This window comes from Eretmochelys imbricata, chromosome 2 (assembly GCF_965152235.1).
Source record: "Eretmochelys imbricata isolate rEreImb1 chromosome 2, rEreImb1.hap1, whole genome shotgun sequence".
Taxonomy (NCBI): Eukaryota; Metazoa; Chordata; order Testudines; family Cheloniidae; genus Eretmochelys; species Eretmochelys imbricata.
Window position 1 is genome coordinate 239,871,974 of NC_135573.1, and position 17,080 is coordinate 239,889,053.

The following is a 17,080-nucleotide window of genomic DNA, read 5'->3' on the forward strand; positions in this document are numbered from 1 at the left end:
TTACTATGGACATTTGACTCTTCTGGTCAGGAAAGGAAGTCCCACTGTGCGGCTTTCTATATAGTCCAGTGTTCCTAAGATCATGCACCTTTCCTGACCACGCCGCACTGATGTCAGTGAAAAGGCCTTGGTGATCCACAATGGAGAGTAGCCCTTCCAGTTGATGTACTCCGTTGCAAGATGGTCTGGGGCCAAAATTGGGATATTTGTTCCATCTATTGCCCTGCTGCAGTTAGGGAATCCCATTGCCTCACAGCCATCCACTATTTCCTGCACATTACCAAGAGTCACAGTCCTTCATAGCAGATTAATGGCCCTGCACACTTGCATCACTGCAGCTCCCACGGTGGACTTTCCAACTCCAAACTGATTTGTGACTGACCAGCAGCAGTCTGGAGTTAAAAGCTTCCACACAGCGACCACCACTCGCTTCTCCACAGTGAGGACAGCTCTCATTCTGGAGCACTAGGATGAGCTCTGCACACAGTTCCAGGAAGGTGGATTTGTGCATCCGAAAGTTCTGCAGCCACTGCTTGTCATCCCATACATGCATCACAATGCAATACCACCACTCAGTGACTGTTTCCCAAGCCCAGAACAGACAGTCCACTATGTGCAGCTGCTCCATGAATGCCAGCAGCAATCTTGAATTATTTCTTTACATGGCGGGCAGCAGGGCAGGCAACACTGATTCACAGCTCATTAAATACTGCAGAACTAGTCCCATTGTGTTCATAATGCTCATTATGCTTTCAGGCAGAGATGGTGGGCACACAGTTAACAAGGGCTGCTGAAAAACAGCACAAGGTCGGAAGCCCATGGAATGACAGGACTGAAAGAACTGCATCACGTGAGGATGAGTATGCCCCCATGATGCACCATATTCTGCTCCCAGAGCTCCCAGCGGCAGGGTTGCACAGTGGGATAGCTTCCTACAATGCAACACTGTCGATGCAAGAGCCCTCACTGTGGAAACATTCCGCCAACCCAAGGAGTGTTGTGTGGACATGCACAACTGATGTAATTAAAGTGGCTTATGATCGTCGACGTAACTTAAGTCCTTCTTCCTCATCCCCAGATGAGGCAGTTATAGTGGAGCCTATTTCTTCACCTTGGGACAATTTTAAGACTCATCAGGAGTTGTTGAGTAGGATGGCTATGGCCCGAGATATCCAACTAGAGGAGGTCCAGGAAAAATCTCTCAAGCTGGTGGAGATTTTGACATCTGCGGCTCTTGTCAGCAAGTTAAGGAAGTATGGGCTGGATGAATGCACTATAGGGTGGGTAGAAAGCTGGCTAGATTGTCGGGCTCAACGGGTAGTGATCAATGGCTCCATGTCTAGTTGGCAGCCGGTGTCAAGTGGAGTGCCCCAGGGGTCGGTCCTGGGGCCGGTTTTGTTCAATATCTTCATAAATGATCTGGAGGATGGTGTGGATTGCACTCTCAGCAAATTTGCGGACGATACTAAACTGGGAGGAGTGGTAGATACGCTGGAGGGGAGGGATAGGATACAGAAGGACCTAGACAAATTGGAGGATTGGGCCAAAAGAAATCTGATGAGGTTCAATAAGGATAAGTGCAGGGTCCTGCACTTAGGACGGAAGAATCCAATGCACCGCTACAGACTAGGGACCGAATGGCTAGGCAGCAGTTCTGTGGAAAAGGACCTAGGGGTGACAGTGGACGAGAAGCTGGATATGAGTCAGCAGTGTGCCCTTGTTGCCAAGAAGGCCAATGGCATTTTGGGATGTATACGTAGGGGCATAGCGAGCAGATCGAGGGACGTGATCGTCCCCCTCTATTCGACATTGGTGAGGCCTCATCTGGAGTACTGTGTCCAGTTTTGGGCCCCACACTACAAGAAGGATGTGGATAAATTGGAGAGAGTCCAGCGAAGGGCAACAAAAATGATTAGGGGTCTAGAACACATGACTTATGAGGAGAGGCTGAGGCAGCTGGGATTGTTTAGCCTGCAGAAGAGAAGAATGAGGGGGGATTTGATAGCTGCTTTCAACTACCTGAAAGGGGGTTCCAAAGAGGATGGCTCTAGACTGTTCTCAATGGTAGCAGATGACAGAACGAGGAGTAATGGCCTCAAGTTGCAGTGGGGGAGGTTTAGATTGGATATTAGGAAAAACTTTTTCACTAAGAGGGTGGTGAAACACTGGAATGCGTTGCCTAGGGAGGTGGTAGAATCTCCTTCCTTAGAAGTTTTTAAGGTCAGGCTTGACAAAGCCCTGGCTGGGATGATTTAACTGGGAATTGGTCCTGCTTCGAGCAGGGGGTTGGACTAGATGACCTTCAGGGGTCCCTTCCAACCCTGATATTCTATGATTCTATGATTCCAGCCTGAATAGCTCTAACTTAAGTCAATATAACTCTGTAGTGTAGACATGGCTCAAGACAAATATTTAAAATGAAGTAAATCTATTTTCTTACATAGGAGAGCCAGGCAAGGTTGCCCATGCTTCCCTTCTGTTTTCTCTAGCAATGGAATCATTTGCATCTAAAATTAAGAAATAATTCAGTGACTGAAGGAGTTAATTTTTTGTAAAAACATATCAGCTTTGTATGGAGATTAGATATTAAAATTACCTACTCAAAAATCTGTCAAAATTAACAGAAACAGAACGATCTGGTAAAGCTTTGTTTTTTAAATAAATTATACCAAATTAAATACTTTTGGTTGGCATTACACAGCAAGAGCAGATTAATATACAATTCATAAATAAAAAACATTGTGTCCAATACTTCCAGCAAACCTAGATAAAAGGCTAACTGTATAAAAATTATGAGGTCAACTCAATGGCTTGGAAAACTGAACAGTTTTGTGATCAAAATATGGTGGTGATTAAAATGAACACTACTTAAGAAGGTTTTTTCCCTCCATTTCATATTCTTCCTACAGAGGAACACAAGTATTTTGAAACGTCTGAAGAATGAGACTTCTTGACACCCATGGAAAAGGTGGGGAAGACCTACTGTGCCAAAACTCTTAACAGACACACTAAGTTGGTAAAGGGGTTTGTGAATCTGTAGCTACTGTCTGGCCAAAGTATATCAAACTGGGAGCTCTGGATAGACACTGAACAGTTAGATTCTAACTTTAAAACTGGAGAAGGATTATGATGTGGTAAATGAATAAACCAGTTTGCTTATATAATCATCCTACTTTCAGTTTACTGAAAAGTTAGTTATGACTTTAAGGTGGTTTTTTTCTGTATTATCCCCAATTATTTGTATCAAATGAAAAACCCAAAATAAAATACACAATAGTGAAACTCACCTCTTCCTGATCCAACATTTGTGTCTTCAACTTTTCTACTAATTGGCTCTGCTGATTGATTTCTTCATCCTGCAATTAAAACCAGCAATCCATTGAACAGTTTGAACACACAAAAATCTCAAATACAGATTAGAAGTCAGTTGTTCATCAACCTTTCCATGTTTGGAAACAATTATTAAACTAAACACAAGACCGATGATTCATGGACTCAAAAGGGATATAAAAAAAATATAGCAGGCTTCTAGCTTTATATGTATTTGTCATAATTTACCTTGCACCCAAGAGCAAAATCCTACCCCTTTGTTATGTCACAATGTCTTCTCCAAGTTCAAGAACTAGGACATGTCCCCTCTGTAACTCCCAAGTAACCTACTTTGGATGAAAATTCTCCTGACTTCATATAAACTTCTTACTTCAAGGTATTTAGTAATATTGTTTAAATTTCAGAGATATGTAACCAAATGGCATATTTTGTAAAATATAATAATGGACAAATGAGCAACATCTCTCAGCTTTCCAAAACAGATTACTCAAATGTCAGTTTATATGCATATTACCTTCCCCTCCCCTTAGTATTGTATCATCAGACATCCAACTAATCAAGAGCATTTCAACTAGTTGAATGCAGAACATTCTTCAAGACAACTCAACTCTACCTACATCAGACTCCGTTTTCATCTATTTCCTATGCTCTGCCCACTTTGCTTTGTTCTTTCTATCCTTCCATTCTCCGTCCCTGCCTGTTGAAACTGAGAAGGAGAATGCCAATTAGTCCCAAATGAGGTGATTGTTTCTGTTGTGTTTAATCCATGGGAACTGCAGTCAGACCATGTTATATGGATTGAGAACACCCACCATGCTCATTTGTACTAACAAATGAAGATTTGTCTGAATTAAATATCAACCACTGTAGCTCCAAATATGCTTACTAAGAGATTTTATATTTAACAAGAACAACATACCTTGTCATCAAGTTGTTTGTATAATTTAGTAATTTCTTCCTCACACTTTCTCCTTTCAGCATCAGTAAAATTACCAGTCACTCCAATTGTAGCAGCTGGTTTATCATTATTGATAGCAACATCCTTATCCACTGCAAAAGCTTCCAAGTTGGCTTTCTCTTTGTCAAACTGCTCATCAACTGGTACAGTCTCCCCTTAAGTAAAAAGATTTTATAAATATGTTCTCTTATCACAGTTAGTTTAGAAATGTCTTTCAAAGTGAACTATCCCTGAGAAGTTATATACGAGATAGTCCCTAGCTATGACAGGTACTAGTTAAATGGTTAATAAAATATTTGAGAGTTTAAGGGCCTGTGACATACAGGAAGTCAGACTTGATGGGCGAATGGTGTTTTCTGGCCTTAAAATTTCACCCAGTTATTATTTCAGTTAATTACTGAGTCCAATAACTTGTGTGCTTGAGTAAGCATAATTTGTTTGACTAAAGCATAAAAGCTAGATCCCTTTCTAGAAGTTATCTGAAAGACTGAGAATTCACCACTTCCTTTGATAGTTTGGTCCAGTTGTTAAATCACCCTCACTTAAAAACTTAGGTCATATTTCTGCTTCAGCTTCCAGTTTGAGTCTTGTTATGCCTTTCTCTGGTAAATTAAAGAGCTCTTTAGTACCCAGCATTTCTCCCTGTAAGGTACTTCTACCCTGTAATCAAATCACCTCTCAATCTTCTTATTTTTGACAAGATAAATATATTGAGCTTTAAGTCTCTTGCTGTAAGAGGAACTCTGTGTAAGCCTGAAATCTTGTCTTTCACCAACAGAAGTTGGTCCAATAAAAGATATCAACCACCTTGTCTCTCTCTGATAAGGCATTCTTCAAGCCCTTGAATTATTTCTACGGCTCTTTTCCACACCCACTCCAATTTTTAGAATGTGGACACCAGAACTGTACACAATATTCTAGTGTCAATCACACCACTACTATACACAGGTCAAATGATCTCGCAATTCCTATAGACCCTACTTCCTTGTATGTACATCTAAGGATCACAGACATTTTAGCTGCAGCATCACACTGGGAACTCATGCTGAGTTGCTTGTCCACTATGATCCCTAGATATCGTTCACAGTCCCTGCTTTCCCAGATACAGTATAGCCTGCATTCTTGGTTTCTAGATGTTTAACTTTGCATTTGGCTATATTAAAATGCATATTGTTTGAATGGCTTTACCAAGCAGTTAAATAGTGTCAATATTTAGTATATAAATATTAGTAAGCAGTATCAAATATTTACTAAACAGTAATTACTATTTAACACTGCTATTGATACGATCAAGTCAAGTATTAATCCCTGCATAACCCCATTAGCCCTTCCACCATTCAATGATTTCCACTGATGATTACTTTGAGATCTGTCAATTCACCAGTTCTTAATCTATTTAATTTGTGCTTTAATATTGCACAGTGCTAATTTTTTAGACTGGTGTGAGTACTAAATCAAACATATTATACAAGTCTAGTTCATGTATGTAATTACCTTTATCAGCCAAACTTGCAATCTCAAAGAATGTAATCAGGTTTGTTTGATTAAACCATTCTGATTAGCATTAATTATATTCTTATCCTTTAATTAATAGAATCCTGTTAATATTAGTATTATGAAAACTATCTTCCATCCACAGACAGTAAATTTTCCAAAACACAGCATTCTAAGTTTCTGCTTTCCATAATCCCACAAGTGCTTCCCATGAAGAACATTTAACATATTAGTGAACATTTACTTTAAACAGCCACAGTTCCCCTACAATTTAATGTATTTAAAAAGTACAACAGTTTAATGCAGGGGTTCCCAAACTTGGTTTGCGGCTTGTTCAGGGTGAGCGAGACACGAACCACAGCCACTGGGAGCTGCGAGCAGCCATACCTGCGGACGCTCAGGTAAACAAAGTGTCTCGCGGCCCGCCCTGGGCTTATCCTGAACAAGCCACGAACCAAGTTTGGGAACTCCTGGTTTAATGCAATCAATATTTTCCTAGAAGTTAAACACCTAACACAAATACAGAGTCTACTGAAGTAAAAATCCAGTAAATTGAAAGCTAACGCATGTCATCTCAACTGGAACGTGAAGAAATATTCTTAGCCACACGTTTCAGTAGTTTCAGTCACAATTTATTTTAAAAGGAGTAAGGACTACTGCAGTAGCCTCAAAGATTATATGCTATTTTAATAGCATTTTTCATGATGATACAACCCTAGTTTTCACAGGCTATTAATGTGCCTGTAAAAGTTTGTTTCCTGGTTAAAACTGTCAGCGAAGTCTTATAGTAACACAAACTAAATTGGAAAAATAGATTTGGTCAAAGTTATATAAAGGTAAAAAATAGTTTACCTTGTTTAGACACCTGCAACTGTACCAAACTAACTTTTTAAAATTAATTTAATAAACTCAATACACTAATTTGGAAAAGAATAGCAATTAATAGGTCTTACCTCAGATTCACAAAATGCAAAAATATGTGTAACACTGAAGAGTTAACCTAGAATTCAGTATCGTTATGGTTATAACGAGCCATGAAATGCAAAGTTGAAGATGAGACTTCAGATTGACACAACAACTTATAATTTATCAGTTTTTGATATATCCATTTTTTAAAATTTACTTTTCAATGATCCATAGATTCCAAGGGACTACGATGATCATCTAGTCCGGGTATGGCCAAACTTACTGACCTTCCAAGCTGCATCTGATAATTTTCAGAAGTTTGAGCCACAAGATACAATCTACCCCGCAGGGCTTCTGCCCTGATGCCCCATGACATTTCCACCCCGCAACCCCCACAGGGCAGAAGCCCCTAGCCCCACCATGCCGCTGCAGGGCAGAAGCCCCGAGCTTCCCCCACTCCCCTGTCTGATAGGTGGAGAATGGGGGGGGGGGGGAGGGTGAGGGGCTCCAAGAGCCACAGTAACTATAAAAGAGCTTCATGTGGCTCAAGAGCCACAGTTTGGCCACGCCTAATCTAGTTGGACTAATTCAACTATCTTCACTAAGCTAAAATTCACGCAACAAAAAAATGTAATAACTTCTTACCATTGCGCCATCTGTTGAGCTCATTTTCAAGCCACTGTATGGTGTTACGCAGTGTCTTGTTTTTCTCTTTTTCTTTTTCATACTTTTTTTTCCATTGTTCTGCAGTGAGTTCCACATTGACACAGACTGTGTTCTTAATAGTCTTAGCTCTAGATAGGAAGATCAGAAAATTAGCCAGGCTGAACAAGTCTGATACGGAGATTCCAGCCTTCCCACAGCTTGGTCAGACTGATTCATACCTAACCTATCCAGTAGGCACAAAATTGTGCCTGACTGTGTCCTTATTCTTCTTGCCACATAGAAAACCTTCAATAACTGTGATAAGACAACTACAAAGTACATCAAAAGTTAAGCAGTGAAGTCATTAAACATCCAGTCTACACTGCGCTAATCAGTTCCCCTTCTAAAACACCATCATCTTCCTTCCAACCATCTATAGATAAGCTCCATATGCTCAACCACCGCCTTAACTTCAATCAAAGATAATTCCAGCGCCAGACGTACGCAGATTTTAATTCTGCAAATTCTACATAAATGAATAATCACTAATGTGGACTCAACGAAGGGGAATGAAGTAGGGTTTACACTGAGAATATATTGCCTGAGGGAAAGGATGTGCGCCCTGACAAACTATGTTCTCTAGTTTAAGCAAAAAGAGAAGTTACTGTAATTCTTTGAGATGTGTCCCCCGACTTGTGTTCATGTGCCCCACACACCTTCAAATGGAGATTTTCCATTATCGTTGTCTGTTGAGTCCCTGCATGTGCCACTGACATCTTCATGTCCAATACTGAAGCTGTATCAAGCTGCATGGGTGAACCTTCCTCAGTTCCTTCTCCACATCCGAGTCTCAGAAAGAAACTCCGAAGCAGAGAGGAAGGAGGGCAAATAGTGGAGCACCCATAGGAACGCACATCTCAAAGAACTACAGTTACTGCATAGGATGAGTAACCTCTCTTTCTTTGAGTAGTATCCCTATGGGTGTTCCACTTCAGGTGACTCTGGAGCAGCATCCCCATAAGGTAGAAGGAGATTCAGAGTCAAATAAGTTAAAGGAAAACTGCAATGCCAACTGCTGCATCAGATCTGTAGGCATTGACGAATACATAGTGTCTGGAGAAGGTATGTGCCAAAGACCATGTAGCAGCTCTGCAGATATCTGAAACGGGGTTGTTTTGAGTAAAGTCACAGACGTAGATTGTGACCTCACTGAATGAGATGACACACCAGTATTCCTTTTGATAGTCCCAGGATAGAAAAGGCATAACCTTTTGGTCTGTCTGCAAAGGAAGTGAACAGTTTAGGAGAGCCACAAAAAAAAATTTAGTTCTATCAAGGGAGAAGGATAACACCCTTCTGACAGCTAGAATTAGGAGGACAGCCACCTGGCTGGAACTGTTCAGTTTTGGGGGATGGGGGGAAAAACTGGTAACCAAATTATCTGATTTAGATGAAACTTAGAAGACACTTTAGGAAGGAACTGGGATGCAGCTGTAATGGAAACCTTATCCTTGTAGAATATTATGAAAGGAGAGTCAGTCATTAATGCCACAAACTCTCGAACTCTGGGGGTTGAGGTAATAGTCATTAGGAAGTCTGTTTCCATAGAGAAATTCAATAAGGAGTAGGTCATCGTCAGTTCAAGAGGAGGCTTCATATGACTTAAGAACCAAATTAAAGGTCCCAAAATGGGGTAGGGACTTTCACCCATAGGAAAAGATTTCCCAGACCTTTCATGAACCCTATATTTGCAGGGTGAGCAAACAGGGAGAACCTCTCAATGGTGGTGTGAAAAGCTATCAGGGCAGCCAGAGGAATCTGGAAGGAACTACGTGAAAATCCTGCTTTCTTAAGCTGCAACAAGTATTCGAAAATGAGCAGAAGCAAGGCAACTTCATGGACAGCGTTCTGGAGTTCACACTAGTGAATAACTCATTTCCACTTTTAAAGATAAGTATTTCTGGTTGAATCTTTCCTACTATTGAATAATCTGTATTGTTACTCTCTAGAACAGGCCAACCTCTAGTCCTAAAAACCACTGAGCACACCTTGAGGAGACTGCTCAGATTCGCATGGGCATCCTGAGAGAGAAGTTCAGGTGTGATCAGAAGATTTATCAGTGGATAAAGAGCTAGGTGGAACAGGAAAGGAAACCATGCTAGCCTTGAACATCAGGGCTTTAAGGATGACTCTGGTCTTGTCCTGTCTGATTTTGTTGTCATTCGGAGGATCAGAGGCATCAGGAGAAAAGCATAAAACTGCTTTTTCATCCAAGGGAGAAGGAAGGTATCCCCCCAGGAACTATGACCTTACCTTCCCCAAAGCAAGCAAATGGCATTTTTGTTTGTAGTTGTGGCAAAGAGGTCCACTTCTCGAAACTCCCAAGTCTGAAAAATACCAACTAGAACCTGGAGATCCAACTACTGTTCATAGTCTTGCGGAAAACACCTGCTGAGAGCAATCAGCCATGACAATGTGTCTGCTCTGAAGTTACACTACTGAAATTCCTATGCAATGTTTTATGCACCAGTTCCATAATATCATTGCTTCGGCACACATAGAAGGGAATCTCATTCCTCTCTGCCAGTTGACATAGAACATGCAGGCTATGTTGTCCATCATGACCTTGATAGATCTGTGCCTGATGAGAAGCAGAAATTCAAGGCAGGTGTATCCGATCACTTTGAGCTCCAACAGACAGAGATGGAGGGTGGTTTCCTAGGATCATCATCTCCCCTGCACGGTTAGAGAATCAAGGTGTGCCCCTCCAACCACCGTAACAGAGATGAATCTGTGGTCATGGTTACCAATGATGTTGGTTGGAGGAAGGGAACCCCTGCTGCTACCTTGCAATGGACCTTCCACTAGTCTAGGGAATACTTCACCTGCTGGGGAACTGACACCTATTTGTCTAGACTGTGCCTGTTAGACGAGTAAACGGCTTTGAGCCACCCCTGAAAACAGTGAAGGCATAACCTTGCACACACAGTCACAAAGGTGCAAGCTGCCATGTGACCAAGATGAAGACGGTTTCTGACTGAAGTATGGGAGCTCCCTTGAATACTTCTGACAAGGTGTGATAAAGTCACAAATCTGTCCACGGGCAGGAAGGCCCTGGATGCCAAGGAATCCAGGGATGCCCCTATAAATCATATGTTTTGACCGGGAGTCAGTGTGGATTTTTCCACACTGAAGACCCAAGTCCAAGAATAGAGACAGTGCTGTCTTTGTGGCAGACAACACCTCTTGGTATGACTGATGCTTGAGTAGCCAATCGTCAAGGTACAGAATACCTTGTAATTGCCTAACAATGCAAATAGGCAGTCACCATAGATAGAATCTTTGAAAACACTCTTGGAGCCAAGGAGACCCCGAACAGGAGCATCCCGTATTAAAAATGATCCTGGCCTATGACAAAATGCAGGAACCCTTTGCAAGGCAGGTGTATCACTACATAGAAGTATGAATCTTGAAGGTCAAGGGCCAAAACCAACCCCTGAATATAGAGAAGGAATGGCAGCTACCAGAATCACCATCCCTGACCTTTTGAGGCCTCACGAATTTGTTTAGAAGTCTTAGATCTAAGATTGGTCTCCACACTCGATTTTTCTTTAGTACAAGCGAACACCTGGGAACAAAAGGCCCCTCCCCCCCACTTCCCCTATGCTGAGTGGGGATCACTTCTATCACCCCTAAACGAAGAAGGGTTTTATTTCTTGTCTTAACAGTAATTTATAAGATATGTCCCTGAAGCGGGAAAGAGAAGGGGAACAAGGAGGAAGGTAAAATGGATGGCACAGCCCAAAGATATTACTTCCATCACCCATTTGTCCAAGGTGATACGTTCCTGTGGTTATTCAAAATGGAACAGTTGGTCTCCAAATGGGAGGGAGGTGGACAAAAGGTTGAAGCTGGCAGGCTAATGCGGCAGGAGAGGTCAAACCCTCAATCATCCTGTCAAAACTGATCCTTCAGTGACGAAGCCTGTTGTGAAGTTGCATCAAATGGGGGGGAGCCTCAAACATCTGTGTGAGACACAGACCTGTAAGCTTGTCCTTGCCAGACAGTACCGATAGCTTGAAGTGCTTTGCAAATGGTGCTTATGTGTCTGGAGGCTTATTTGGTACCAAAGAACTCAACAAGGTAACAGAACAAGAGTAAAAACTCTGATGGTACAAAACATCTGAACTTGTTCTGACCATCTCCACTAGATGGTATCAAAGCCTTTCCAGAGCCATGTTTAGCCTTAGGGCTGCGGCACTTTCCTATTTCACCAGTTCTGGTGGAGCTCCTTGCCTCCATGGTACTGAGCCTCAAGGATGACGTTTCTGAGGTGTCAACCTGGTCAGAAAACAAGGTTTTGGGGGTTGGATCCCTGAGAGGGAAATTAAAGCTCCTCTTACAATGTTTAGAGGAGGTCTGAGGATTTCCCCTTTCTGGGAGAGTGTTGCACTAAGGTCAAGGAGGTGCTAGAGACCCAGAGGGAAAACTGATGTACAAGGGGGTGCACCATCATCTAAGAAATCAAGTTGTAATGACTGTTCTTCTGAGCCCTGGATTTGAAGGGCTAAATAGAAGTTACACTTCTATAGTATGTTCGACTCTCCCAGCAGCAAATGCACTTTGTGTGTCTGTCACTAATCAGGATGGCCTCTCTACATAAAAGAGGCAACATTTAAACCCCAGTGAATCAGGCATGTCCCTCTCAGGAAGGACTTTCCCAGAGAATATAAATTTTTTTTAAAAAAATCAGAACTAACTACTAAGGTAACTAAACTGAGAAACAAGCTCAGCAATAGCTGAGGTACATGTAAAGAAGACATGCTAAGTTCCGTCTCAGGCTGAGGCAGCTGAGAAGGAATTGAGGGCGGTTCACCCGCGCAACCTGATATAGCTTCATTGTGGGCACAGGTGTGGGAACTAGGGATGCTGCCAGCCCCGCGCCCAGGGTCCTGGCTGCCAGCCTCAGCTGGCGGGGGTGGGGGGAGGAGGTGGTGAACATGGGTAAGGGGGCTGGCTTTCAGCATCCCTACTATTACAATTGTTTCAGCGCCACTGAGTGTGGGACACAAGGATATCATATGCAGGCTGAACGGACACTACTAATGAAAATCTCTAATAGAAAGCATGTGGGGTGCACGTGTACCTGAAGTGGAGTGCCCATAGGGACACTACTTGAAGAAGAAATGTTTCCCCATATGATCCTCGGTTATTTTTTATTATGAAACCCTAAACTCCAGCAAAGTATACTTCTCACTTCCTGACAGTCTCTAGTATGCCTCATTCCTCAAAATTGATTGCTATCACATATACACCTCTACCCCGATATAACACGGTCTCACCTATAAGATGGTAAGATTTTTTGGTTCCCGAGGACAGCATTATATCGGGGTAGGGAGAGGAACTGCTCCCCGCCCCAGCTCACCTCCGCTCCGCCTCCTCCCCTGAGCGTGCTGTCGCCGGTCCACTTCTCCCTCCCTCCCCTCCAGGCTTGCCGTGCCAATCAAGCCTGGGAGGGAGGGAGAAGCGGAGCTGCGGCGCACTCATGGGAGAAGGCGGAGGCGGAGCAGAGGTGAGCTGGGGCGGCGGGGGGCCCGCAGCAAGTAAAGGGGGAGGGGGTGCAGAAGAACCGCTTGTGGTAACACGAATTCGGATATAACGAGGCAAAGCAGTCCCGCTCCCCAGAGCACTGCTTTACCACGTTATATCTGAATTCGCGTTATATTGGACCACATTATATTGGGGTAGAGGTGTACATACCTTTGGTGGATTTAATCTAAATTGTAACTAAAAAGGAATGTTACTGTAAATTTTTAATTGATGCTGGTTACTCTGGAGACAGATTTTATATTTCTCTCTAAAATAGGTAAAAGCTCTCAGAAGGGCGTGAGAATTAATGTTACTAAAGCATTTCAAGATGCGAGTGAAAGACACTAAGTGTATGGCTTATGAAATGAGATGGTAGGAACGCGATACATTCACGTTTTATGAAGATGAATTATTGGGAGACCAACTTCTATAGAAATTACTTAGATAACAGTTCAGAGGAGAGGAACCTGGGAAACTGAAGATGTTAAGCTCAAAACTTCAGTCTTTCAGATGAACTTACTCTCAGTTACTTAGTTTCCTTGATCTGGCAATCAGAAAACTTTTTGAATCACTCCACACAACAAATTCTTTCCATACTAAAATGTTTTCTCTGTAAGGCCAGCTGGAAACTTGATCCACTAAATTAATTCCTCGGATGGATGTGTTCTAAGTAAAACAATGGCTGGATAAAGAGGAGCAGATTAAGAAGAAAAGTCAACTCACTTTTCAGGGGATGGAATTATTAAATTGGCAGTTTAAAAATAGAAAATTAAAATCAGACAGAATAATAGTAGTGATGGGAGAACAGATTCATGTCAAAAATATCCAAATTCTTAGAGTTCCTAATGATAAGGATTGCCTGATTCCTTTGTTTTTTTGGAATAAAATGTTTCTCTATATTTTGGATTTAAATATAAAATGAGCCTGTATTAGTAACTAAGTGTTAAAGAATTCTTACTGTAATGCACGTTACAGGAAACAGGCTAGAGAGCTCAATCAGGGCAACAATTTAAGATCTTGCCCAGAGGTAGAGAATTGTGTGTGCAGGCAGGGAATGAGTGGCACAGAGATGGCTCAAATAGTTCACAGTAACTGGGTTCAAGAATCTGACCCTTCATTTCCATTTGAAAATGGTGTAACTGATGCACTGTAACCATTCAGATTATCTATAGTATGTTAGCAGTTATCTATTTTTCAATTGTTTACTTTGCACATAGTCTATTTCAATGTTTTGTTGGCAGTTACATGCCCTTCCCCAGGGACTTGTAAGGGAACGTTTACCAGTAGCCACAACAGCAAAGTGAATCTGAAGAGGCAGAGATCAGGACTATGAAGCAAGTGTCTGTTTCCTTCTGCCTCCATATATCTTTGTCTATTCCCCCCCCCTTATTGTGTGTACATCCCACCTTACTTTCTGCCCTGAAGTTTGTTATCCCATCCATTGATCTCTTCTCCCCACCCCCAGGTGCAAACTCATGTCCCACATGCTCAAACCCTCATCCACATCCACCGGGTTTTACTGGACATCCAATAGTCAAAGACTTATCCCATCTAGGTGTTTACCCTGCACAGAAATGGAGTCCTCACTGCGTAGGGGAAACACCCACATAAGATGCCTATATCCATACACCCCCACCTGCTGGGATTCCTACCAGGGTATTGTTGCTGGATTTCGTTCAGGGACTAGCTGAACAGCATAGTTGAAATTTGAACCCCTCTTTCCTCAGCTGCCAGAAAGGAGATGCAGCGTTCTGTGTTCCCCCCATTCAAAAGCCTGAAGAGGGCTTTGGTGTGGTCTCTGCTACTCTACCATTCACTTTTCTCATTTCTGAGTTTTCCTCCACCACAAATAGCTCCAGTGACAGCCTTTGCTACTGCTCAGTGCTTTGCTAAGCAGCAAAAGAGCAAGATCAACAATTCCCTGTTTCACTGAAGCACATAAAGGTAATAAATAGTAACAGCCCCCACCCCCACCCCCCCCCAAAAAATCCTCGTACACTCTGGTCAGTATTTACACTGTAGCATGGTAAGAGCAGCTGCAGAAGCGAGCACTGGAACGCTGCACTCTTAGGAAGACAGCATTAGATCAATCTTTTCTTCCATAAGGAAGAGAAGCTTTATTTTAAATGAAAGTAAACTCTGCTGAAGAGGATGATATTGGTCCACGACACTCACAAAAAAAGGTTCCTACTTGCCATGATGAGTGGATTTTTCAAGCCCTGCTTAATGATATTTTAGGCACACTACATAATCGGGCACTAAAATGCTTAGCAGTGTGTATACATGAGTTGAAGTGTTTATATTATATTTGATATAGGAACCGTAACCATCTGTAAATTTAAATTAAGAATTATTCTGCATTAGTGCCTTTCTGCACTGATCTTTTTGGTTTTTAAACAGAAAGAATGAAGTATTAATGTGTATATTTGAACATGCAGTCAGCAGCAGAATTTAAGAGCTCAACCTACTTGCTTGATAAGAGCAGACATCTTTTGCAGTTATTTCATCGAAGGCGTTTACTTACACCAATCTTACCAGATAAGATGCATGGGAGTGTAATAAAAAGTTGCTTGCACTTCATGACTTACAAGTCTTCAATGAGACAAATGTCTCTCCCGACTAGCATTTTTAAATTGTTTACTCACCTTTGACCAAACAAGAGCGTAGATTTAGTTTCAGACTCATTGTATGATGATGGAGAGCAGCAAATTACAATAGTGGTTCTGCAGTTACCACCCAATGAATCCTGAAGGATTCTGGTCATTTTACTGTCACGATATGGAACATAAGTCTGGAATGAATAAATGTATAGATTAGCATATGTTTGAAGGACTAAGTTAGAGTTGACAGACAACTATCTAGTTTGTTGGATAAGGATCTGCGCTCAATTCAGCTTAGCCCAATAAATTAGCAAGAAGATAATTTCTCTTCAAGTTTTTAAACAATGCCCAACACAGTGGTACAAGCACAAACCTTTCAGATAAGAGAGAGTTATGTCCAAGCTTTTGTACTTTTAGGGTAAAGGAAACTTCCATTAAGATATTTAATATAAGCTTATATAATGTCAGAAGATTATTTAAAATTCTGCTTTACACAGCAAGAGACACTGTAAGAGACACTGTTGCACTTGCAATGTAGTGATACAATGGTTGAGATTTTTAAGGCAATGTATGGGAGGTGTGTGGTTAAATCCCATGCACCTCCTTGAAAATTTCAGCCCATATTTCCTGGGCACTATTACATCTGTATTCTCTCTTTTTCTGGACTTAAAAAATACACTTACACTGCTTTCAGCCAAAGCAGAAATGACATTTCCAAGAGCTGAGAGAGACTTGTTGATGTTCTTAGCTTCATCCAGCAGAGCACCTTCTGCTCCAGTTTTACTAACCTAAAAAAGATTGAGTAAATACAAGTAAATGTTCTAGAAAGCATTTTTCAGGTTCAGTGCTTATAAAAAAGCCTGAACAGCTTGCTCTTTTTTAAAACCAAGTGTCGCTGTAGCACCACTAACTGGCAGAGCAAGCTGGGAAAATGGATTCCCTTCCCTCACTCCACACCACCCGAAGAAAAATTCTGATTTTCCATCAAACAACGAAAGTTTTCAGCTCAAGACTAATCAGTTTTTCCAATGAAAATCAAAAATTTCCCAAGGAAAGCAGACACTTTCCATGAAAAAATTAATTGAATTGAAAACCCAATTTTGGTGAAAAGTCTGACCAACTGTACTCACCGGTCATTTAAAAAAAAGGATTGAATGCAAACAAACAATTCATGCATAATGCTAAGACTGTGTCATGGTTATTTTTAGTAAAAGTTATGGACAAGTCACAGGCAATAACCAAAAGTCCCTGACTTTTATTAAAAATAACTATGACAAAATGGGGAAGAGGAGGGGTCCAGCACCCACTGCTGCTGGGCCTCCAGGATTCCCCCTACCCTCAGTGACTGAGACTGTGGGATCCCCCTGTTCCCCTCCCCGCAGCGGCCTGGAGATGCGGGGGTCTGCCCGTGCCACCGGGTTGCCCCGCTGGCTGACAGCTCCAACTCTGCTACTCCGGGGCTGAAGCGAAAATGTCAGAGGTTCCTGGAAGCAGGGCTTTGGAGCAGAGCCTGCGGAGCAGCAGGTTTTTGCCTGGAGCTGGACCGGAGCCAGAGCAC

General features: G+C 42.0%; 1 protein-coding gene across 3 annotated transcripts in view; it reads right to left on the reverse strand.

Moving 5' to 3' along the window:
- Positions 1 to 17,080, reverse strand: part of KIF5B (kinesin family member 5B) — a 69,044-nt gene that overhangs the window by 31,918 nt on the left and 20,046 nt on the right. For all 3 annotated transcript variants that reach the window (XM_077808284.1, XM_077808283.1, XM_077808282.1), the window contains 5 exons: positions 16,206 to 16,310; positions 15,568 to 15,713; positions 7,334 to 7,482; positions 4,250 to 4,443; positions 3,288 to 3,356 (listed from right to left, as the gene is read on the reverse strand). In XM_077808284.1, coding sequence (XP_077664410.1) covers positions 3,288 to 3,356; positions 4,250 to 4,443; positions 7,334 to 7,482; positions 15,568 to 15,713; positions 16,206 to 16,310 — 663 coding nt within the window. The remainder of the gene's footprint in view (positions 1 to 3,287; positions 3,357 to 4,249; positions 4,444 to 7,333; positions 7,483 to 15,567; positions 15,714 to 16,205; positions 16,311 to 17,080) is intronic.